The sequence below is a fragment of the Phyllostomus hastatus genome, unplaced genomic scaffold (genome assembly GCF_019186645.2).
Source record: "Phyllostomus hastatus isolate PE091 unplaced genomic scaffold, TTU_PhHast_1.1 phas_contig_147, whole genome shotgun sequence".
NCBI classification, from domain to species: Eukaryota; Metazoa; Chordata; class Mammalia; order Chiroptera; family Phyllostomidae; genus Phyllostomus; species Phyllostomus hastatus.
Window position 1 is genome coordinate 1,085,951 of NW_025333603.1, and position 26,472 is coordinate 1,112,422.

Sequence of the window (26,472 nt, forward strand, 5' to 3'; positions counted from 1 at the left end):
GGAGAAGTCAAAATACTCAATGGGAAGACTCAGTGAGAGCTTACAGAGGTTTGATTTTCTTCTGAGTGCAAGGGGGAGTTTCCAAAGTGGTTCAATCCAAGGAGAGACACTGTCAGTTTTAGAACTAGCACTTAGGTGTCAGAGTGTAGAATGGATAAGAGAAGAGGGACTGGTTATTCTCTGCCCTCCTTTTGCATGTTCCCAAATCCATTCTCAGCCCCCTTCTGCCCTGCTCTGTGTCCCAGGAGACTGACCCATGCCTATCCCATCTTCTGGGCTCCCTTGAACCCAAGTTCTGTGTTCAAACAATGGAAAACACCAGCAAGGAGAATGAAGAGAGAGCACTGTGTGACTTCTTTCCTGCCCCCCCACCCCCACCCCAGCCACTTCTACATTTCTCTCTGGTATTTCCAGATGGGGCAGCTCTTCCTCTATAGCTCTTGTTCTCACTGGCCTTCAACCTCCTTATTTCTTCCCCTTGTCCTTTCAGTCTTAGAGGTGATAAGGGCTTCTAGCCATTGTTTGTCTCTGGTGCCTCAGCATTTCTTGTTTGTTCCACTAACTGTGACCCCAAAACCCTATGAATTCCCTTCAATAATGGCTCTTCATTTGAACCACGTGAGGTGAATTCTGCTTCTTGCCAACCCTCACTGAATAGTTAAATAGTTAAACTGAAAGGTTAAATAAACACCTGGATAGAGGTAGGACCATGAGAGTAATCCGAGAGAGGGATGCAGAGGTAGAAGGGGTGAAGAGGTGGCAGCAGAGTAATCTTTCCAAGGCGGAAGTCAAAGGCTGTGATTTAAGCTTGAGCAGGGTCTCCAGGAAGGAGAAGGTCTTGGGGGACTGAGTGGGTGGTGGGACACTCCCCAAAATGGAGGAGAAGAAGCAGGTTCCAATGGGCTAAAGAAGTCACTTTTGATCAGCTAAGTTTGAGGTGCCTGTGGGACAACAAAGATGTTCAGGAGCCCCATTGGATCAAAGCCTCTGGCCTAGAGATTTAGCCAATGCACCAGCAGCACAGAGCTAATAGTTAAGGTTCATGGACAACAGAGAAATGTACTAAATTTGCCACAAGCTCATCCCATTGTTTCTGTCTTAATGATTATAATGACCCAAGTTCTTACAGAAGACTCTGTTCAGAAGCTACCTGCCTTGTACCTTGATTAATTGCCCCTCTCTTAAACATCTAGGGGTTTGTTTTTCAAGTCCATAATTTTCCCTGGTGTTCCATTTAGTCATTCCTATTTTTCACTACCAGATTTTTTGCTGGGGAAAGTACGCTAGGGAAAAGGATAAAAACAGCAACAGATGTCTTTGTTTTGGGGTTTTGCAAAACTCTCTGGTTAAGATAACACTTTCAGTTAAAGAAATTATATCTTCCAAATACCATATGCCGATGAGCCCTCATTTGCAAAAATCACCTGCTTTCAGAAATGGTTTGAGGAGTCCTCTTGAATGACCACCACTGAACAACTCATTTGGGCATCTAAACAGGTCCCATCTCTTCTTTCTTCTGGGTTCTGAAAGCTTCAGTCCAGAAAGTCCAGAGACATCCTCTGATTTGTCCTCATGGTTCTACGGACATTCACCACCAATCCCTCATGCTTCATAGACACACATACACACATTTGCATGTGTGTAGCCTGTGCTATTCAGGGCCCGAGACATTTTAGGCACTTAGCAAATAATTGTGGAATAAAATTTATTTATTTTTTTCCTTCCTTCCTCCCTCTCTCTACCTTTGATTCTTCTATAGCCTCACATTTCTGATAATTGAACAGATTATTAAACAGATTCCATATCCTCAGGACACCCACAGTCTAGAGGAGAAATGTCTAAGTAAAAGAGTTCTAATCTCAGGACGAATATCAGTTCTTAAGAAGAAGAGCCAACCCTAATTTTCTGTGTGGCCCCTTTTTCATATGGTGCCAAGAATTCAATAAGCATTTGGTAAATGTCTGTTGAATGAAATGTTTGTTGAATAACATAGGCCCTACCATGACAATCGAGTGCCGTGCTGCAGAAGAACAGGGGAAATCATGGTGAAATTCTGAGTAGGAGTCAGCTGGGAGAGGCTCAGAGCAGTGGGATGTGCACAGAGTGCTGGAAAAGGATGGGGTGGGCTGGAGGGCAGGGCCTGCAGAGCTGAAGGAAGCAGTTCCAACCAAAGCGCAGAATCATGACAGTGCTTATGAAGTGACTGTCCACAGTGAACAACCCTGATTGGCCACACATTGGTGAGAGGAGGACTCGACATGATCTGAGTTCCATTGTAGAATATTTTTAATGCCTGTTTAGAATCTGGGCTTTCTCAGACACTGGAGAACCACTGCAGGCTGTGACAAATGTAACTCAAACATATTGCAATAGATCACCCTACTGTACCTTGTATTGTGGATATTGGGTAAAACTCTTTTCTTCCATATTTGACTGTAAGCAATTTTAGAGTGAGAATTTGGGATCAATATTAATGAAATACTCTGATAAATATTCTTCATTTGTCCATCCAGATCCACTCTCCCCATTTCTCCATTTAACTCTGTGCCCCAGAGTCAGACATCTGTGCCCCAGGATATCAATTGGCTCCTTTGCTCCCTGGCTCCTAGTTAGACTTGGTCAATGGAAGCTACCACCAAGAGATCAGAAAGGGAGAGGACAATGAGGTTGTAATATTTGTTCCCCTGGCTCCTTCTGTGTCAGGTTTCTATAGCTTAGCTGCATTTCTCTACCAAAGGCCACAGCTCCCAAAAAGCATCCCTCTATATATGGCTACCTCTTCTTGTTCTATAACTGCTCTATCCCCTCAACTCTTCATGCCTAAGAATAGTAAAAGCTCCCTTCTGTTGCTAGCCCTAGGACCCAGCACTATCCCTCATTGCTTTCTCTAACCCTGCCTGTAATTCTTTAAATAACTATTCTCCTTAAATTGTGCTAAGTCTCATATATGAATGCCTGCCATATGTCAAGCACACTCTGAGATGATTTCTATACATTGTAATCCTCCCAAAGCTTTGGGATAATATAGTATTTCCATTTACAGATTAAAAATGCTAGAATTTCACAAATTTTAGATAACTGGTAAAAAAACATCTTCTACAACTTGGAATCCCCCCAATTTAGAATAGTGTGTAGTACATGGTATTTCCTTGACTGAACATATGAGTGAATATAAGGTTGTTTATGCTAAAAACAATATGAGTGTTAGGGAATCACAAGAGTTTTTTCAATTCAGTGGTAATAAGAGAGGCTTTGTAGTCAGCAAAACCAGAATGGAAATCCTAACTTGACCAAGTGAAATTTATCCCAGCTTTGCAAGCTCATTCAACATTTGAAAATAATTGAATATAATCCATCACATCAAAAGATTAATAAATAGATACATATCAACAGTTACAGAGAAAGCATTTGACAAAATCCAATACCCATGCATGATAAAAACTCCCAATAAACTAGGAATAGTTAAGGGACCTTTCCCAACTTGATAAAGACTCTACAAGAAAACTATAGTTAACATCATTTTTAATGGTGATTTGAAATTTCCCACTAAGATCAGATACAAGACAAGATGTCCCCTCTCACCACTCCTTTTCAAAATCATTCTGGTAGTCTTTGCTAATGCAATAGTCAAGAAAAATATGCAAAATTATATAGATTGAGAAGAAAGACATAAAACTGTCTTTGGTGCAGATGACATGATTATCTATGTAGAAAATCCAAAAGAATCAACAAAAAAACTACTGGAACTAGTAAGGAATTATATCCATGTTTCAGGATACATGATTAGTATATAAAAGTTCATTACTTTCCTATGGGTCAACAGTAAGCGAGAGGAATTTAAAATGAAAAACACAATATCATTTATAAAAGCACCCCCCAAAATGAAATATTTTGGTATAAATCTAAAAATATATGTACAAGATCTACATGAGGAAAACTATAAAACTTTGATGAATGAAATCTAAGAACTAAATAAATGGAGAGGTATTTCAAGTGTATGAATAGGAAGTCTCAATATCATCAAGGTATCAGTTCTTCCCAACTTAATCTATAGATTCAATACAATCTGAATCAAAATTCCAGCAAGTTATTTTGTGAATATCAACAAGCTGATCCTAAAGTGTATATGGAGAGGCAAAATACACAGAATAGATGACATAATTTTGAAAGAGAAGAACAAAGTTGAAAGACTAAAACTACCCAGCTTCAAAACTCACTGTAAAGCTACAGTTATCAAGACAGTGTGGAACTGATGAGAGAGCTGACAAGTAGATCAATGGGTCAGAATAAAAATCCCAGAAGTAAAATCACATAAATATAGTCAACTGACCTTTGGCAAGGAACAAAGACAACACATTGAAGAAAAAGTTCTTTTCAATAAATGGCACTAGACAATCCACATGCAAGGATATAAAAGAGTCTTGGCATAAACCTTACACATTCTACAAAAATTAACTCAAAATGAATCATATCTAAATATAAATAGCAAAACCATTAAACTCCTATAAGAGAACATAGCAGAAACCTAAATGGCCTTGGGTATGGTGATGCCTTGTGAGATACTGCACCAAAGACACAATCCATGAAAGAAATAATTGATAAGCTGGATTTCATTAAAAGTAAGAACTTCTTCTCTGCAAAAGGCAATATTAACAGAATGAATGAACAAGCCACAGACTAGGAGAAAAAAATTGCAAAAGACACATCTGATAAAGTACTGTTATCCAAAATATACAAAAACTCTTAAAACTCAACCAAAAAACTCCCAAATAATCCAATTTAAAAATGAGCCAAGACACTTGGCAGACACTTCACCAAAGAAGGTGTACAAATGGCAAATGGGCACATGAAAAGATGCTCCATGTCATAACTCATCAGGGAAATGCAAATTAAAACAATGAGATACCACTACACATTTGTAAGGATGGCCAAAATCCAAAACATGGACAACATCAAATGCTGATGAGGATGTGGATCACCAGGAGCTCTTATTCATTGTTGGTGAGGATGCAAAATGGTATAGCCACTTCAGAAGACAGTTCGGCTGTTTCTTACAAAGCTAAACATACTCTTATCTTATGCTCTACCATTACATTCCTTGGTATTTACCCAAAGGAGTTGAAAACTTATCCCACAAAAACCTGCACACAGATGTTTTAGCAGCTTTATTCATAATTGCCAGAACTTAGAAGCAACCAAAAAGTCTTTCAATTGGTGAATTAAAAAAAAAACACCTGTGGTACATGCAGAAAATGGACTATTAGTCAGTGCTAGAATTAAAATATGCTATCAAGCCATGAAGAGACATGGAAGAAGCTTAAATGTATATTACTAAGTGAAAGAAGACAATCTGAAAAGGTGATATACTGCATGATTCCATCTATACGATGTTCTCGAAAAGGCAAAACTATGGAGACAATTGAAAAATCAGTGGTTGCCAGGGGCAGGTGAGGTTGGGGAGGGAGAAGAGATGAGTAGGCAGAGCACAGGATTTTTAAAGCAGTGACATACAGTATCTGTATAATATTACAATAATGGATATATGTCATTATATATTTGTTCAAACCCACAGAATACACAAAACCAAGAGTGAACACTAAAGTAAACTATTAACTTTGGGTGATAATAATGTGTCAATGTGTGTTCATCTTTTCTAAAAAAAAAATGTGCCATCTGGAGGAGTGATGTGGATAAGAGGAGAAGATGTACATGTGTGGGGTAGGGGACGTGATCTCTGTGCCTCCCTCCCAATTTTGTTGTAAATCTAAAATTGCTCTAAAAGTAAGTCTTTAAAAAAAATCCTAATTCACTTCTGACTGGCTTTCTCAGGCTTAAGTACTACTATATGGACATTGGGATAACAATCCCTGCTACATAATGTAATTGTAAGGACTGAACAAGGTAATATTTACAAAGTACCCAGGATAGAACAGGGGCTTTATAAATGATAGGTTTATTTTACACAGAATACACATGTCATATTTTGATTAGTGCTCTGGGCAATGCTAAAAACCCACATGGACAGACAGCTTCAACCAAGTACTCTTTTCTTCTTTTACAGACTACTTGCTTTAGACACACAAACATACATACAATTCCTCATTGGTTAAGTGAAGCTGCCAGTGCTTGAAGTTCCCTGTTTCAACCGTCCTGGTGTCATTTACTTGGCCAACTCAAAATCCCCATGTTGGAGACTGTGTAGGTGGAAGGGATGTGACAAGAAGAAGAAAGAAAGATGTATTTGAAAGCTGCCATGTGCCAGTTACTTAATATCCCCTATCTTGTTTAATTTTCACAGGGGTCCATGTAATCAAAGCAGAATTCCAATTCTCACTGATGACTGTATTTTGCCATATATAATGTGCACCCACCTTTTTGGGTCAAACTTTCAGTGAAAAAAATCTTTCATTTTAATTATTTAATTCAGTTTGTTATTCATTTATATTAAGATACTTGTTTTTACATTATAAAGGAATTTTAGCACTTGTTTTTGAACATATTATGGTATAAGAAATTCTCTGTAAGAAATAATGATAAAACATAAGAACAGATACAAAGTATTTCAGGTATGACCCATGGATAATGAGCATCCTTACTTTTCCCTCAAAGGTTCGGGCAGAAAAGTGCATGTTATAGATGACGAAATATGGGTAAGGTCATGAAACTGGTCAAGAGAGAAATCAAGAGGTGATCCCAGGTCTTTTGATCCCCAAGTCATGCTCAGCCCTCCCAGCACCTCACGGTGACGTCCACACCACTGCAGCCAAATAGAAAGCCCATCTTTCACTTCACTGGAAGTTTGCGTTTTCCTCTTTAAGCTCAAACTTCTACTGGAAGCAGCAAACCATTCCAAGACCCGACATGTGATAGTTAGTCACTCTGGAGTGAGCCACAGGTCTTTCCTGGCTGGCTTTGCCAACTGTTCTCTTTTAATTGTTTCTGGGGGAGGGGAAAACTCCACATTAATGGAATTCCAAAAAAGAATGTTATGGTAACAAAGCAGGGAGAAAGCTCGGACAATAGGAGGAAATGTCAAAAGATTCCCTTTCATCTCCTAACGGCGGTTTGGGCCTGCACATGTCCACTCCTGGGAACAGAATCCTAGGGCAAAAGTTCCCCCACCCGAGGAGGAGGCCACATTTTGTGAGTGCAGAGTAGTGCAGAGTTACTCTTCCTTCCGTTTTTTAAAAATATTTTTCTAACCAGGTCTCCGGAATTGAATATAAACACTGCAAGGGTTGTTTCATCCTTTCCAAAACAGCATTTCAGTCTCCAGCCTTTATCTAATGCCCTGTTGAGAATTTGAGTTTCTTGATAAATGGATCCCTGCCTTTGAAATCTGGGGGAAAGAGGTGTGACATAACAAAACACACAAACTCTGTTCTGGTTCTGTTTCATCTCCAAAGCAGCTCTGCGAGAGCAAGCCTAAAAAAAAAAAAAACAGGAGAGGAGTTCTGATTTGTTCTTCATTGGTCAGGCAGCCTCAGCTGTACTAAGAAAGCAGGGTGTTGTGAAGAAAGAGGATTTGGACTGAAACTGCCCAGCTTTTCAATCCTGGCTCCTGCACTTATTAGCAAGTGACTCAACCCATCTGATTACCAGTTTCTTTAGCAGTGCAATAGGGACAATGACATCCACCTCTCAGAGTTACCGTGAGGATTCAAAACATGCTCTGCCCCACGGTTTGGCATGGTCTATTCTGGGCAAGGGCTGGAGCTGGTTGATAGGTGTGGCAACCGTCCCCCTCTCCACCCCAGCAGGAAACAGAGCCCCTGTGAGCACCTTAAAGGAGCTGGCCACTGACCAGAAGAAGTACCCCAAATCCAAACTTTGGGATCCCCAGCTTACCCACAAGCTGAAGGATAACTCCATAGACTACAAACATTTCCTCAATTTAAAGGGTACACCACTCTGTTTTTCATTTTTAATTTTGTGTTTTGGTCTAAGAAAAGAGAATTGCCGCAAGCATAGCAACACAGATGATGTGGGGAGCAGAACAGAGGAGGAGGACAACCAGTGCTTACCCAGTTGCTGGGAGACCAGTCTGGCTAGAGAAGTTGGTTGAGCCAGTAGAAGGCCTTTAAAACTTGGCTCAGGAATCCCCTCTTCCAGGAAGGCAACCCTGACCACCATCCCTCAGTCTGAGTTGGCTGTCCTCCAAAGTATCCCACTAATGCCGTGTGCTCAGAACATGATGTGTTTCCATTTGGTCTCTTTGTTAGCAAGTGACAGATCTTACTAATCTTGTGGATGCCATGGCCGGCACAGTGCTGGCACATGGTACTTTTGCCCAAAGTGTTAAATGCTGTAGAATGAAGAGGTTTTTGAACATATACTAAAGTAAGCCTGAGCTCACCTCCCCCAGTGGCAGTACCAAGGGGGCCCCGTCCTTCACTGGAACACAGCCAGAAGCAATGTTCAGAACTGAGTGGCGGTCACCATACGGGGCTGCAAAAATCATCATGGTTCCTGGCAGAGAGGACCCTGTCAGTAAAGAATGAGGAGGAAAGGCAGGACCCAGAACCTTCAATCCCCTTAACCCCCACCTGGGAAAAATAAATTTGGCAGCCTGGTTTCAATCCATCAGGCCTGAGTTCAAACCTGAGCTCTAACCCAGGAAGAATCTAAGGTGTCAAGCAGGGAAACTGAGGCAGGTATCCAGAAATTTAAACTAGGTAGGTTGATATGTGTAAGAAAAGTTGTAACTTTGAGATTATGAGGATGCCAGGACAGAGTGGAGTCTAGGTTGTTGGCAATAAAACTGTCCCTCAGCCCAAAGGACTGAAGCTCCTGACAGTCAGCTAAGAGAACACAGGACGGCAGAGGTGGACATGGGGAATGCCTTCACTGTGATCATGTTAGCACAGCAAAAATACCCAAGCTCTGTCAGAAAATAATCAGTACAGGGCTCTGGGGAGCTATATTTTTATTACTTCCCTCTATGGGACTGTGTAGTTAAAGGCAATTAGAAGAAGAAAACCATTTCATCCTGAAATTATCTCTTTCTTCCCAATGCCAAAGAGGCAAGATCACCCTGTAACTCAAATAGAAAAGTCTCCATGCAAGGACTTGTCTGAAAATCAAAGATCAAAAGGTAAGTAAGGTGGGGATTCTCATTTTTCTGGGTCCCATTAGTATGGAAGCAAGTCAGAAGCTGGGGAGAGAGGGGATGAGGAATAGCCTGCTCAGGACAGAATACATGGTGAGCCAAAGGTTTTACCTGAAGATCCTCAGTCCAGGGAAGGGAAAAGGGGTGAAGTCAGATTATTTCCATGAGATTCTCCTGGATCAAGGTTTCTCAAACCCTCACATTATGGACATTTGGGGCTGGGTAATTCTTTGTCATGGGGACTGTCCTGTGCATTGTAGGAAATTACCAGTACATACTATCTCTGGCTTCTACACACTAGCAGCCAGTGACAACCCAAAATATCTCTGGACATTGCCAAATGTCTCGTGAGGGGCAAAGTTATTGACTGGTATAGATAAACTGTGAAGTTTATGGCAAACGTGTGAGACTGAATGGAGCTTCCTAGTAGATGTCTTGGAATGTAGGGGCTCTGGACAACGTAAGAAACCAGTGACATGATGAAAACTATTATTATTAGACTATGTCTTCTCTATAGCCCAAAACACCTGTAAAAATGAACTGGAGAGAGAGAGGAAAAAAGCTGAAACCACAGACCATGTGAAAAAAAAACAACGCTGTACACTAAACCTAACCCAATAACAACATGAACTTGAGCACCAAATTTACTCCTGAACTTTTTAAAAGCCAAGTCAAAATGGGAAACTTGAAGAACTCTTTAGCTCTTATTTTCTGATGAAAGGAAGCATGACTTTTTCTTATATCTGAAAAAACCAACTTTCCTTCTGAACTTTCTGGGGCATTCATCAAACGCTCTTTGTAGAAGGATTATCTAAAAGCATAAGGACCAGACAAATAGCAACATAATAATCAGGCAGGCAGTGAGGAATCGGGGCCCTACATATTTTAGAAAAGAGCAAAAAGTAGCTTTCTTTTTCATTTATGCAATAAATAGCTGTTGAATACTCTCTACCGGCTAGGTGTATATAGTTCTATAGTTATAGGAGGTATACTGGTTCAGAACCAACTACACGGTTGTGGGTCCTAAAACATGTCACTGCATCTTGTAGTGCCAATTTTGTTATCTATAAAATGAGAATAATGCCCACCTACAGGATCAGACTGACAATGTAGGGATCCTTTGAGGGTTTAAAATTCTTTGACAACTTGTTTGTTCATTTGGAAGACAGAAGGCTTACTGGAGGAGGAAGAACTGAAAAATGGGACCATAGCAGGTCTGCCATGTAAAATTGTCTCCATTACAGCATATGTAACTGGGCTCCTGCATAGCATACACACGCGGCACACATAATGTAGTTGGTGTTTAGAAGCTGTGCGCAGCCTCACAAGCACGCAGGTCATCCCAGGATGATAGCATCCTGACCAATACTCCATTCAGCAAATACAGTCATCTCACCCTCCCTCAGGGAGGACAGGTTAGGTAACTTCAGGGCTCACGCCTCAGCCTAGGTATCTTATGCAGCCCTTCCTTCCAGCAATATACTCCACCTCAGAGAAGCTTTGGAAAATGTACATCTTGCACTTCCACTGAAGCTTGATGCTTAATGCCTTTTGAAGACAGGTGGACTGGGTTACTGTGTCCTGGGTTATGGTTCAACTAGCCAGGTATGCTCACCTCCACAATTTGAAAGGTTAAATGAAACGGAATGGATAAAGGCCCTGACAGGTGGGACCCACTCACCCACTCAACAAAGAGAGTCCTTATAATCTCTATCACCCTCACGGAAGGCAGTGCGAGAAGTAAATGAGGTGAGGCAAAGGGACGGTGCCCCCTATTGCTCAGTGCTCAACAGATCCCAGGGGGTATCATTGTCATCAATTTTATCAGCATCAACAAAAGGCCAAAATCTCAGCAAACTAGATAGTTATGGGTCTAAAGCTGTGGAAGAAACTAAGGAGAACTGAGAATCAGGGGCAAGCAGAAACCTCTACAGTTTGCAAAGTCCTGAACCCAGGCAGGTCCTGTGACACTGCCTTTGCCCACTGCTTCCAAAGAAAACCCAGACCCTCCCCCACTCTCCTACCTCCACCACCCAGCCAGCGTTATTTTCTGGGCCCCTTTAATTTGGGAGGCTCTTAGGGCCATATCCTGCCATCAATTTGGGGGCTGACTTCAATGAGCATTCTGTGCAGGGTGGGAGAGGGGCAGGATGCAGCTTTCTCCTGGCAGACCCTGATACAATAGGGTTTTCTACTGAGATCAATGGATTAATTGCGAATGCTCTGTTTGGGGCCATAAGGAGACGCATTGTTTTCCCACAGCCGGCAGTCAGGGCTGGGCTGGCCAAACTTCATTTCTGAAAAGTCAGGGAAAATTATTTTGTAAAAAAGGGTGGGGGTGGAGGGGTAGGGGAGAGTAATTCTGCTCATCGCACTAAAGGTCAATAACAATTAGAGTGAAAATTCAGAAGGCACATTTGTTCTCTGACTGAGGCCCTGTCTGGAAAATTCCATCCAGAAACAATTTGTTGTCTCTCTTCCCGGCCACCCATCTTCCCCTCCTCCACAAGGCTTTCTCTCCATAATGCTCCAGCCTGCCTCACCATCCCCACCCTCCCACTCCTCCCTCCACAGCACAAACGCTCTTCCCTGGAAGCGGCCTAAATGTTGAGAAAGGAGCAGTGACCAGGGAATATTCCTCCTTTCCCTCAGGAAGTTGAAGTGGGCCTGGTGGCATCATTCCTTTCTTCCTGGAGTTGTGGGAATGGTCACCTACTCTGTAGTGGAAAAGTCTGGGCAGACGGGAATTAGAGCCCTAGTGCTGAAATTTGATAGCTGATAAACTGGGGGAAGTTCAACTGTCTGGGCATCCACAGTCATCTGTAAAATGGGAATAGCACTTTGGACCTCCAGGGAGGACTTGGACAATTAAATGAGATGCAATATGCAATCTGAACCTGCAGCTCAAACACAAGGATAAAGACCTAGGATAAAGATCATGGTATTCTCTGGGTGGAAACCTTCTGTGGTACATCATTCCCACACCATCAAGGCCACATCTGTTGGCCTGACATTCAAAACTCTCCACTATCGGGCCCCCTCCTTCCTAGCCTTATTTCCCACTCTTTCTCACCCCTCCCTTGTCTCTAGGCATAAGTTGTCCTTTCCTCAGTCTTAGCTAAGGCTAAGCTTCATTGTCAACTTCTCCAAAATGTTTGATTGTGTCAGTTACAATGCATTGATTCTATGCTCTACACTTAGCACATCACTTCCACCATGCCTTCAAGACTCCATATGCTGCTTCACTATAGTTCTCCCAATCATTCATATATTCATCAAACACTTCAAATCATGGATAAGAGGTCCAGCTCTAGGGGCAAGACTGTGTGGGTTTTAAACTGTCCCACTTTTGCTAGCTGGGGGACCTTGGCCTATCTGTGCCTCAGTTTCCTCATTTGTAAAATTGGAATAATAGTTGTAACTACCTCAATGGTTTTTTACAAGGCTGAGATAATACATGTAAAATCCTTCAAACAGTGGTTGATATGTGATAAGCACTCAGTAAATACTGGATAGTATTATTATTAAATCCCTAGGCTGTCTTAGGGCCTAGGGATGCAGTGATAAATAAGACATGCTTCCCTCCAAAAAATATTTCTTAGGTGCCTTCCTTCTACATGCCAGGAACTGTTACACTTTTAGAGGGAAGGAGAGGATGGTGGAGATAGATAATAAACGAAAACATAGAAAAAGAAGAACGATGTTGTAAAATGTGCTGTGTTGCAAATTATAACAGATTGAAATGACAGAGTGTCACTGAAGGGTTTCTTTAGATGGACAACCTCTTTGAGGAGGTGGTCGTGCTTTAGAAGGGTTGTCAGTGTTGGGGGCACATCAACCAGCCCAACTTGCTTTAGTTCCAGAGGGGAGGGGACTTGTCTGGTTCATGTCAGTCCCTCCATGCACCTAGCACCCAGCACACTGTAGATGCTCAATGAATGCAGACACAGAATTCAAACCCTTAGCTCTCACTACCTATAAAGGTGAGCAAGGGTTCCTGAGAAGAAGTGATTTGGGTACAGAGGCTAGTTAGCGGTAGAGGGATGATAATGTAATGAAATTGGGTAATGTGTTGATTGTGTGGCAAACACCCTTGTATTCTCTCAAAGAAGCTGAAAGGTATGAGGACCACAGCTTTGGGGTCAGGCAAACCTAGATTTGCATTCCAGCTGGACCACTTCCTGGCTTCACAGCCTCATTCCCCTCTTCTATGGAATGGAACCAATGGCACCTCCTCCCAGGGATGTTGTGAACACTGCATAAGACATTGGAGGTAAAGTGTCTGCACATGGTAGGAATTCCACAGATATTAATGCCCCTCTTCTCCACGTAAGAGCCCTAAGACTGAGAACTGCATCCCTGGACTCACTGTTGTGTTTAAAATCTACAGGAAAACGTGGAATATTCTAGTGACCACTCATTCATTGCCCAGTGAAATACCATAAAGTGTTCTCCAAGGAAAATGAAAGTAGAAAAAGGAAGAATGCTTTTTAAAAAAAGTTCTTCTCTCTTCTCTACTGCCCCTAGTCAAAGTCTTCCAGAACATCAAACACTCCTCAAAGAATCAACAATATTTTCTGATGATGGAGGTATGAATAATCAAACATATGGATTACATTTCCTTAAATTATGCAGAGCCTAAAAACCAAGAGGGAAAGGAGGGTGCTGGTAAAAACTATTTTCACATTTTATTAAAACCTCAAGGTCTGAGGAATACTTTATGACTATTACATACACACACACATTTTCCCTGTCCGATTGTCAAGAAAAAAAATGGGCACATTGAGCAATTTTTTTTCCTGCTCAATGCTTTGTCTTTGTTCTGGTCAGCTCCAATTCCTCAACACCAGCCTCATTCATGGAAATAAATGGGCTACAAATTAGTTCACCTCCCAAGCTCTGCCAGCTTACCAGTTGTATGACCTTGAGCAAGCTACTTACATTCTTGGAGCTTGGGTTTCCTCTGCTATAAATGGGAATAATGGGCCTTAGTTCACAGAGGGTGGTGAGGATCAAATGCAATGAGACATGTGAACATACCTTGGAAACCATTCAATGTCAGGTGCGTGTGAGGGATGGAAGTGGCTCCAGGAAGCTATCCCCACCTGGACAGGCTGCATAGTGCACTGGCAGTGGTTGAAGAGCCTCACTGTCCACCTTCAAACTCTAGCACCACCAATAAGTGGTGTGTTCCTAGGCAGAAAACCAAGCCCCTCTCTGTGTGCACCATTTACTTATTTGCAAAATGACATACCACTAATAATAATAGTACCTACTTCATACAGTGGTAAGGAGGATTAAATCAGCAAATATTTATAAAGCACTTAGATTAGTGCCAGTGTTTGTTTTGAAAGAGAGAGAAAACACAAGACAAAGGAGGGGAGCAAGAGGGAAGAATCGCCACGCTCAAGATCCCCTGCATTAGATATTCACCATTTAGTTGGGGGTGTTGGCTATTATTTTTTCCAGGAGTCCCTTTTGAAAATGCAAACACTTTTAAAAGGCATGGCACAGAAATTCAGAATCATTTATTGAGCACCTACTGTATGCAAGGCACTGTGCTATGTGTTATCTAATCCTTTGGGGAAATCTCTGACTCTTTGGAAGGTGTAGGTGACAAATGGAAGAAAGGAAAAAGGAAACGGAGAGAAGGAGACAGAAGAGCTGCTTCCCCTACTGTGACTTTGGCATTAGACAGACTTGGTCCATATGTCGGCTCTGCCATGTACTGTGTGACCTTGGACAGGCAAGGATAAATTCAGACACCACTCTGAGTTTCATATTGTTAACTCTTGAAAAGTGAAGACAATGACATTAGGTCATTGTGGGAATAAAATGAGACGATGTGTATAAAACGTCTAATTTTCCTTCCCCCCAGCTCTATATTTTTGTCACATGCCTCCCATGATTTCTGTGTGCTGAGTGGAAAGGACCAGCTAACAGCAGCATTTAGGGGATCTGAGTCAGAACTCTCAGAAGAGGAAATTAATTTGCCACTAACTTTCTCTGTGTGATAAAAAGGCCATTTTTTCTTTGAAGACCATTCTCTGCTAACTCATAGGAAGTGCATTTCCTCCCCGTGACATCTCTGATCCATTTCAGCCAATGGTAACCAAGTGACTAAGTCTTCCTCCAGAGGCACAGAGCCAGAACTGATGTTTGACTTCTCCCCAGCCTTTCAAGTGCAGAGATGATTCTTGCGGGATCCTGGTCCTCAGAGGAAAGGGGAGAGCAATCCAACTCTGGCTCCAGCAATTCACCCAATAAAGGGCACAGGGAAAAAGCTGAGTGAGAAAGAGAGAATACAAAGCCCTCTTCCTGGATACTAGCAGATGCCAGCGGAAGAATCAGTGAGTGAGTAATTCTGCAGCCTGGAGTCCAAAGCCTGCCGCCGGAGGTCTCTGCCAAGAAGACGGCGGGTGCTGGAGTAGTGGGCGGCTCCAGGGCCAATCTCAGCCAGATGGGGGACAGCTCAGTGTGAGTCAGGGGCTGGGCCTCTGCTCCAAGGGTCTCTTCCAGGCCACATCCATTCAGACATGCCTCCCACAAAGGGACACTTTCCCTGCAAGGACACAGGTGGCTTTTATCAGGGTGATGTGTCATCAGTGCGCATTGAGTGGAAATGATAGAAAACTCCTGTGGGCTGAGCACAAGCTGGCATAAAACAGAATGCAGACAGCCCAGGACACAGGTACCAGGTGTGTGTCCAAGGCTGTGGGCTGCTCAACTCCCACGCTGAAAATGACAGCAGTGATCATTTACTGATAGTTCACTAGGTCCCAGTACTGTGCTAAGCACCAGCTGCTCTAAAGCCCTTATGTGCTTTGCATTATGTACTAGGCATTATGATCCAGAGAGCCCAGGGAAGCTGAGAGAATGTTAGGTAAGCTGTTCCCTCCTCCCATTATCTCTGTTTTCCCACTGCAAAAGGGGAGTGATATTTGCCCACTGCATGGGTTATTTTGAGAACTTTAGCAGTTTTTCAAAACCCAGACTTTTGAGTCAGAAAAATCTGGGTTTGAGAACCAGCTCTGCCTCCAATTCACTGTGTGAACTTGGGCAAGCTTCTTAGCCTCCCTGAGCTTCAGTTTCCTCATCTGTTATGGGAATCATAAAAGAACCAACCTGAAAAAGTTGTGACAGAGATTAAGTGAGGTAATGTATGAACCTGCTTCCTCATTTGTAAACCAGAGAAAATACACATCTCTCATTTTTGTGAAGAGTATTATTTAAAAATGGCCTAATAAAGTATCAATGTTCTCAATGAATCTTGGTTATTATTATTAGCATCAAATTATTATTGTTGTTGTTATTATTATTATTATTACTATGGGCACCATGAGTCATTACAAGGAAAGTTATTGGTAAATTTTAGCATGTTGTTTTTAATAAAATGTGTTGCTTATTATATGTAAGCTAAATGTGATAATTAGTACTTTGATTATAACTGCCCTCCCCACCCCACCATTCCCCCCTCCCGTTTCTCTGTTCTTCTTCACAGGAAGGTTAAGTTACATTGGGTTTCCAACCTCAGACCCCTGGACTCAAAGGGTCTGGGAAGGTGATAAAGGCATTGAGAGAGGGGTACCTTGAAGTGTTTTTAACATTTCAAAAGGTATTGGAAATTAGATACTTGGTGATAATGTGACCTCCACAAACTTTCTAGAAGTCCAAGTTTCTTTGCTTCAGGCTGAGACTGTAGCGGCTTGGTATGGCTAGCCATAGTGACTTGTTAGCTATTATTCACCAAAATCTCCAACTAGCTAAGTGTGAGTGGTCCACCTGCTCTATTAGTACTGTGGAGCTCTGGAAGCAGAATTCCTGCCTCCCTACTTACCAGCTGTATATTCATAGGCAAGATTAGATTAGTATCCTCTCTGTGCCCAGTGTCCTCCTCTGAAAATTAGGATTAACAGTATGGATAACAATAGTACCTCTCCATAGGGCTACTGTAAGAAATCATGTGTATAAGCACCTAGGACAGCGCCTGGTCCATAGTAACACTCCACATACTACAAGCTCTGGTGTCATTGTTCTTGCTACCAGATTTCAAGAAACATCTTCCTGGCTCCAACATGGCTAGTCAAGTGGTAACTATTGGAAGCACGTTCAGAGTGAGTGTTCCTGATAGGGAAGGATGAGAACTCACCGTCATTGGATGTGTATGGGGACTGGACGTCGGGCTACACAGTACAGATGTCATCCCAGTAAGCCTGTTCCACCACGATGTGAGGTGGGCATCCTACCAAGACTCAGCTGGGTACCCAAGTCATACAACCAGCAAATGGAATAACCAGGATTCCAGTCCAGTCTTTCTGATCCCTGCAGTGCAAATTATTTGAATTATGCCATGGGGATCCCAGGAGAAAATTAAGTTAAAGAAGGTACTCCTTAGACAACAGGCTGAACATCCTCAGTGTAGGACTGCAAACCCTTGGTGAGATGCGGCCGTCCTCTCCTCTCCTGACATTGACAACACTGAGAATCACTTCTGAACCCTCTTGGGACAGAGAGGAGTCTCAAAGTCTCCCTCCTTTCACAGGCTCCAGCTTCCCTTGATATCCCAGGAATCCATACCCAACTCTATGGTGGCAACAGATTCAGAAGGCTTCAAGAGGCCTTAGGTAAAAATCCAACTCCTCATCATGGAAAGCAATTTCTGTTTCCTAACCCACTTTGAATGGATGCTTGATTAATGTATTCAACCCAAGTCTTGAGAAGGTAGCAAAGAATAAATGATGAATGACACTCATTAATTCTACCAACACACACTAAGCCCTTCTGTCCCTAGTTCTGTGTTGAATGTCAGGAACATAGAGTCACTGGCAGAGAGGATTGAATCTATCAGGGATACAGACAAAAGTACAAATGGCAGCATTTGCCACTTTAATGGAAGTACTCACAGAAAGCCACTGAGCACACAGGTATTTGGCCCTCCCTAATGAGTCACAGAGAGGGTCCTAGAAGAGGTGGTGTCTTACAGGGAAAGCAAGGGTTTGTTAAGAAGAGGAAGAATGGGGAATTACAGAGTTAACAGCACGAGGAAAAGAATGATGGTATGAGAAATCTAAATGGAGTTTTGTGTGGCTGGAGCACAAAGTGAGATTTACAGAGGGCTGAGCAATGATACATTGCTCACATGAAGAAGAACCTCAAAAAAATGCCCTGCTTCAAAAGCTAAGATTTTATCCCTGGAGCCACTGAAGAACCTTAAGCAGGGAAATTGAGTGATCATATTCCGAGAGCTTCATTTGTGTCATTTCTGATTTGACCCTTGATATGTTATATCATTACATTAATATTCAGGAAGGTTCCTGACATCTAATAGCTTTCATCTATCCCCAAAATTTGATGACAATAATTATTAAAATCACCATCATCGTCATCTCATACATTGAAATGCACTTAACTGTAAAGTCCTAGGAGACAGAGACAGGGTCTTATTTGCCAATGTTTTCTCAACATCAAGTACAATGCGAAGCACACAGCAGCTTTTCCTTGATAAACATGTGAATGAATGAATGAGAGTTTGTTTAATTATTCTCCGTTGCCAAGCACTCTCAGAATTGTTTAAATCCTCAAAACCCCTCTGAGGGAGGCACTCTCCCTTCCCCACCCTCCATGTTACAGATAGAAAAGCCTGGGCTAGAGAAGAAAGAAGCTTCCCATGGTGATACAGGGACAATGCAAGACAACATGTGTGGCATGTCATGAAAGGCCAACAAAATGACTTTAAATTCAGAGGAGAATGCACTCACTGCTAGCTGGAGTGGACATAGGAAGCAGCCTTGAACTTAGCCTTGAAGACCTAGCATATGGTCTTCGCCTACTTTCCCCCCACTCAGATCTCTTGATGCTAGATTTCACCCTAATAATAACTGGTAGTGGTTTTGAGCGCTTGCTATTTTAGGCATTGTATTGAGTGTCATACATGCATTATCTTATTTATTCTCCATGTGAAAATTAGAGTGGTACATTGGTCTATTTAGTGGATGAAGACACTGATGTCTGAGATGTCACAGAATTTGCCTAAGCTGGGATTGAAACCTAAGTCTATCTGACTCCAAAATATTTTACTTACAGATGCAGGGACACCAGTGGTATCCTGCATTTTAAAAGGTCATCTGTGAGCAAAGAACGTAGAGAAAACAGGAGGGAGTATGAACACACTTCCCACTACTATTCCATCCCCACTCCACAGGGCTGGCATGAAATGACCCCAAGAGCTGGGGGCAAGGGAGAAGGCAGTCTTTGCATTTACTGCCTAAGCATAAAATAACGAACAGAGCACTGGATTGGAAGTCAATTATCTGAGCAATAATGTCAATATATTCCTTTTCCACTGTGAACTTTGGGAAGCCAGTTGCCCTCTGGGCTTCAGTACTCTTGCTGCATAAAGAAGGGGCTGGAATTGATAAATTCTAAAATCCTTTTAAACCAGAGTCTCCATGACCCATTAGGCTTTTTTTTATGTCCAGTTGAAGCTTTTCTTAAAGATCTTGCATATATATTTCACAAAATTTTCCTAGCCCACAGTTTTGCAGTCTCTTATTTCCCCCTGAGGGAATCTTAAGAGATTCCTAATTGATGATGAGTGCTACATTAAAAATCAGAGAGGAGAGTAGTTGTTTTTCTACCCTAGACACAAAAAGAAAAACGATAATAGTAATAATTGAAGTTCTGCTGTCTTTCTAAAGAGATTTAGAAAACATGGCTTCAGCATAACCTTTCATCCAACTTCCTACATGTCCTCTGGCTTCAGTGACCTGAGGATGTTTCTCCTGGGGGGGGGGGGGGGGGGCGGGAACAGACCCAGTCAATTAAAGGGAATCCTTCCTAGGCCTCAGTTTCTTCCTCAGTAAAATGAGGGTTTTCACAGTGTTTGCTCTGCCTCAATGTTGTTTTGCGAATAAAAAAAGATAACAGATGAAGAAGGTGCTAGACAGATACAAATAAGATTATGGCGATTATGATTACTGCATTTGTCAGGGTATACAGAGAAACAGAATGAGAGAAGGAGATTAAAAGACATTGTTTCATATGATTACAGAGGCTGAGAAGTCCCAAGGTCTACAGTCAGCAAACTGGAAACCTAGGAAGGCCAACAGTTTAATTCCAATCTGAGTCTGAAGGCCTGAGAATCAGGAGAGCCAAAGGGATGAGTTCCAGTCTGAAAGCTGGCAGGCCTCAGGCCCAGGAAGAGCTGATGTTTCAGTTTGAGTCACGAGGCAGGAAAAGAGCTGATGTCTCAGTTCAGAGACCATCAAGTAGGAAGAATTCTCTTACTCAGGGGAGAGTCAGTCTTTTTGTTCTAGTCAGGCCTTCACCTGATTGAATGAGGCCCACCCACATTAGGAAGAATAATCTGCTTTACTCAGTCTACTGATTTAAATGTGAATTTCAATGAAAACCACTGTCAGAAACTCAGAATAATGTTTGACCAAATATCTGGGCATCCTGTGGCTCAGTCAAGCTGACAAATAAAGTTAACCATCACAATGATGAGAATGCAAGCTCAACGGGAGAACCAAATTTCTGTCTATATTATCCCCTGCAGTATTCCCAGGGCCTATTAAAAAAAAAGTCATGACCCCCTTCCCCCAAAAAAGTCAAGCTGGTCTGGCTCAGTGGATTAAGTGCCTGCCTGCAAACCACACAGGGTTGCCAGTTCAATTCCTAGCCAGGGCACATGCCTAGGTTGTGGGCCAGGTCCCCGCAGTTGGGGTCACATGAGAGGCAACCACACATTGATGTTTCTCTCCCTCTCTCCCTCTTTTCCCTCTCTCTAAAAATAAATAAATAAAGTCTATTAAAAAATTTTTTTAAAAGTCTAGCGCAGAATAGGTCTCAAAACACACTGAATGGATGAATGAACAAATGAAGAATAATGAAGAGGAGGAAAATACATAACTATTTGCCAGAAACATGTTCATCATTTTTTCAATCAAAAATTATGCATTTAACACTCAAGCAATCGAATTCTTGCATCAACTTTGTGACTTAGGCATTATTAATCTCATTCTTCACATAAAGAATGTGAAGTTCAGAGAAATTAAGTATCCAGTAGGTGTATTATCTCTGCTCCACAACTTTCCAACTTTCTCTTCCCCCTCACCACAATATACAGTTATGTTGATTTAATTTTATTTTTGCCCCTGCAAGTGGATTGCATGCTCCCCTCCAAAAGACATGTCCACCTGGAAGCTGGTGAATGTGACTATTTGGAAAAGGGTCTTTGAGGACATAGACAAGGATCTTGAAGTGAGATGTCCTCAATCAGCATGGGCTTTAAATCCAGTACTAAATGTCCTAAGAGAAGAGAGAAGGAGACAAGACTCACAGAAGAGAGGTGATGTGAAGAGGGAGGCAGAGATTGGAGTGATGCAGCTACAAGCCAAGGAAACGGAGGACGGCCAGTAGCCACCAGGAGCTGGGAGAGAGACATGGAACAGAATCTCCCTCAGAGTGTGCAGAAGGAACCGACTCCATCAACTCCTTGGGTTCAGACTTGTGGCCTCCAGAACTGTGAAAGAATAAAATTCTGCTATCTTATGACACCCAGTTTTCGGCTCTTTGTTATGGCAGCCAAAGGAAACTAAAATGCCCCCTACCTCCACACCACCCTCTAATTAGACTGTTAGTGTCACAAAGGCAGTAATAAATTCTCTTTTGTTCACTAGTTTATATCTACTGTCTAGAAATGTCAGGATCACAGTAGGAGCTTGACAAATATTTGTTGAATTAATAAAAGCATGACTAACAAAATTTCAGGTGCTTGCAGCCAGAAAAGCCTCTTGAATGGGAGCAAGGAATCCAAGCAACCCCTCTGTCTTCTTGCTCTCACCAGGACAGATTCTCTGGAACTAGCTTCACAACATTCTGTAAAGTCTGTGTGTTTCTGGAGGCCTTGCCCCGTGGGGAGGAAAGCCTGGGGGAAGGGGGTGGGAGGTGAGGGCATGTGGGTGTCCATCTCTCAGTTTATAAAGTAGGCATGTGCCTCCTCCCAGAAGTCCTTGCAGGCTGGCACCAGGCTTACCCACCAACCCAGGTACATGAAACAGGAGTGGTGGGGTGCCCTGCCCCAGGCGGAAACGACTCCTCCTGTAATTCTAGGCCCCAGTCCAGTTGGGCCCAGCCTCTAGATCCTGTTTCTTCTCCTCCCCTTCTACTTCCAGTCCTTTTGCCACTTCTTTCTGTTCTCCAGAAGCTGAACCAAGGTGCCTTTTGCTATCCTGATCACTGAATCCTCTGCTGAAGAAAAACAGAGCAGGGCTGACCCAGATGTGCTCATGTGCTGGGCTGTCAGGAGTGCTGGGCAGACACTGCTGCCTGAAAGCCAGGAGACTCAGGAGCTTGGGCTCCACCATGTCCCCCGCTCCTCACAGGCACAGTGTGCCCTGGGCAGAGCCCCGCCTCTCTCCAGGCACATCACTAAGATGCTCCTCATCCATTTAATCAGTGGTTAGTCAGGATTTCCTGGGGCCTGAGCACTTCCTGATTGTCAGCAACATTGAGGAAGAAGAGTTCAAAATCCAGCAGGAAATTGGATTCATATAGCCTTTCCAAGATGCAAAGTGGGTTGAAATCCTTGGCTATACTACTTATGTGACAAGTTATTTAATCCCTTTAAGCACCTATAAATTGTGGTAAGAATACCCACCAATTTGAAAAGAGGACAAAACAAGGTATTAAGGCATTTAGGATAGTGTCTAATAATTAATAGGTGGTCAAAACATCACTTTACCACTCTTTTTACTCTCTTTTTCTGAAAGCGATAACAGATCTTTGCATCCACTCATTCAATCCACTCACTGATACAATAAAGTATGTAGCATGAAAGCTTAATTAATGGCAGTTGCTATTTTTCATTCATTGAGCAATCATAGCATCTGTGATCACTTGTTATTAGAAAATCAAAGTGCTATGAGAGAGCTTCAAGAGCATATAGTCAAGCCCTCATTCTTCAAATGAGAAAAGGGAAGCTCAGAGAAAGCAAGAGATTTTCCTGAAGTCACACAGCCAACAAACTCAGAATTGGGACTCCATCTCAGCTTGCTGCTCATTCATTCACCTGGTGACACATCAAGCCCCAGGCATTAGTAACAGCCATTCAACCAACATCCTCTGGTACCTACAGCACCCAGGGTAGCTAGCCACTCTGGAGGCCCTAAAGAGGCCTCAAGGGCCCACCAGGAATGTAGACAGATGGAAGAAATTATAAGGCGGGCACTTAGGAAGCAGTTCCTCTCCAAATCAAACGCATTCTTGCTGCTGCACTCTCACACTCATATCCTAAAAATTGTTATTTAACGTGCTCTCCACATCCGAACTTGACTCACTCTTTGAAATGGAAATCTGGGCGGTTTGGGTGGCAGTTCCTAGTCAGCCAGCACCAGGACAATTCTTGTTGACAGTACCACAGGCAGCCTTGACCTCAGGCCAGAGGCTCAGCCTCCAAGGCCTCCAAGCAGGCTGCAGAGGTTTCAGAGCTGGAGCCCCAGTCTGGGGAACCTTGACCTTGCCGGAGAATGGATCTGTTTCTGATACGGTGTGGCAAATTTCTAAATCTTAGCTGTGGGATGGCATTTGCTCCTTGTAGAAAAAGAGCAAGGGGCCCAGGAGGTTTCAATTGATTACAAAGTAGAACCAGCTGTTGGAATCCTGCTGTGCTGATTAGGGAAGTTCACTTCCAGGTTGCAGTGAGCCCCCAGTGCCCCTCACCCCCACCCAGTGCTGTCAGAGAAGCCCCTACAAAATCAAAATTGCTGCAGCCATTGATCCAGAACTGGAAACCAGGCAGAGGCAGGAAGAGGGTCTAGAAACAATAGCTTCCATCTCCTGAGAACCTACTTATTATGTGCCTGCCACAGGGTTAGGTGCTTTGCAAATATTTCTATTTCTTATGACCATGTAACAACACCAGTATTCCCAGATTTACAAATGAAGAAAAAGAGATTAAGGGAATAATAATTATTATTAACATTATTTTTTTACCTAACAGTTACTGAGTGCTTACCATACACCATACGTTCCTAAAGCACATTACATATCATATGCCACTTTATCATCACATCAACCCTATGATCCAGGTATTATTATGGTCCCTACTTTATCTATAAGGAAACTGAGGTTTAGGGAAATTAAGTAACTTTTCTTGTCTCTAGGCTTGAGATGCCCAGCACACAGCTGTTAGTGACTGGGGTGAGACACAAATCTGTCTTTCTGACTATAAATTAGCAATAATAATAATGACAGCTACCATTTAAAGGCTTACTGCGTGCCACACACTGTGCTCAGGTGTTTTATTTTTTTTAGCACATGTTAACTCACTTAATTCTCAGGATAATCTTATGCTGCGTGCCGTTTTCCTCCTTCTACAAATGAAGACACTGAGGCTCAGTACTTAAGAGAAGAATTCAAATGCAGGCTCTTCTGCCCCCAGAGGGCTAGTTTTTAATCACTGTGATCTCTGCCTCCACGTGTGTCCTCAGGACTCAATCCCTTGGTTTGAGTTTCCACCTTTTCCCACTCCTTGCTATAATTTAATCACTTTATGGAAAACTGGGAGCGAGCCTCAAATTCAGCTCCAGGTTTCATGGTGACTGTTCTGTCATTCTTTCCAAAATCAACCTTCAAAAGCCACTGTAAAAATGCATTTGCAATTTGAAACTTGCCATGAACACTATAAACAGACCATTAGTTTAAACTAGTGTTGATTTTGTAGACTATTAAGGACAAAATGAGTTTGATATTTACTAAGTTAGAGGAACATGAAATTTATGGTTTTTAAATTGCTTTGAGGAGGCTTACCAGAATTTTCCCTTCTATAAAGTCAGAATGAATAATACCTTTGACAATGTATGTTATACATCCTCGAGTCTGCATGGCCTCACAGGTATCCTTTAAAGCACAGTGACACTGTCACATCTGAAAGGGAACGTAGTGACTAACTGCCTATCTCATCAATCAATAAAGATATTAAACACCCACTGAAGTGTCTGTGACCATTGGACACTTTCCAGGAGCTTCCAACACGGTTAGACTTGTTGGTTAAATTTGCATGAATATGTAATATGGGTATTCATACATTCATGTAATCATTCATTCAATTGTAAATGGTAATTAAGTGCCTCTGTGTGCCAGGTACTAGGGCAGGTGTCAGGCACACAAGGGTCTTTCAGAATCTCCAAGTCTTGAGGAAAAGCCAGACGAGAAATGCCACTTGGAGGTCACCACTGATGCCATGAGTGCAAAGGGAGGCCCCCAATCCAGGCTGGGTCCAGGGGAGATCAGGAAACTTTTCTGGGAGAAAGTGTCCTCTAAACTGATAAACACAGAGTGAGGTGGAATTCATCTAAAGAGAGAGAAGCAGGAATTCCAGGTGGAGGGAAGAGCCTCGCAAAGGTCTTGGAGGGAGGGAAACAGTATTTGCTAAGTGCTGAGAGAATGGAGCGAATGGCACCGTCAGAGTTTAGAGAGAGGAGCTCCATTAGAATTGAGGTGGTCGGGGAGCTGTACTGGAGAAGCTAGAGCTGGGTGCAGAGTATTTAGAAAGGGGCAGAGGGTAGGGAAATGTGAGGAACTGCACAAGTAAAGGCTCAGAGGGCAGAAGTCATGTTCCAGGGTCGATGAGAAGACCCAGCCCACTGAAGCAAAGGGAACACACCACCACCACCATCATCCTCAGTATGACTAGCATTTACATAGCACTTAACGACACACGTGGCCCCTTAGGGGAAACAATTCACCATGGTGTCTGGCATTTCTGGACGTTTTGTGAGCAGAGGCACTGACTGTCTTTGTTTTGGACCATCTTTTTGAGATTACTTGTATAGGAACAGACTTGGAAGATAGAGATAGTAGCCCCCTCCATCAGAGGGCAGGTTTGCTTAGAGCCCATTATTAAAAAAATCTGGGTTACTTGAGCTCAGGGCTTCTTTTCTTAATGCAACCCCAGTTGTCATCTGACCCTCTTCATGATGCCCTGTAGGAACTGGAGCTCAGGAAATGGTTATAGGAAAACACTGATACCCTGGCTACTGATATTGCTGTGATACAATCCTCATGTCTGACTTAGCAGTCATGAAACTGTGCCAGGCAGACCTATTAGTTTGCAAGTGGCATAAGATCATAGACCCCTCACAATTCTTGCAAAACCTGTTCTAAGCACTTTTCTAGTATGAACTCATTTAATCCTCACAAAAGTCCTATGACACAGAAGTGATTATCATCCTTATTTGGGCATGAAAAACAGTCTAAAAAGTCGATTGTGCTAGATCATGAAGAGTCGTATGTGCTGTAATGAGTTTGAACTCTCCTATTTAGCAGTGATAAAAGGATTTAAGACTAAGAAGGAATATGAG

General features: G+C 42.5%; 1 protein-coding gene across 3 annotated transcripts in view; it reads right to left on the reverse strand.

Annotated features, from left to right (window-relative positions):
• Window positions 1-26,472, reverse strand: part of LOC123830321 — a 118,242-nt gene that overhangs the window by 47,450 nt on the left and 44,320 nt on the right. Inside the window, exon 4 of one of the 3 annotated variants that reach the window (XM_045856474.1) lies at window positions 13,784-15,671. The exons of the other annotated variants lie outside the window; for them this stretch is intronic. Within the exon in view, the coding sequence (XP_045712430.1) occupies window positions 15,582-15,671 (90 nt within the window). The 3' untranslated portion in view covers window positions 13,784-15,581. Of the gene's footprint in view, window positions 1-13,783; window positions 15,672-26,472 lie in introns of those variants that run through there. 3 annotated transcript variants of the gene reach the window in all.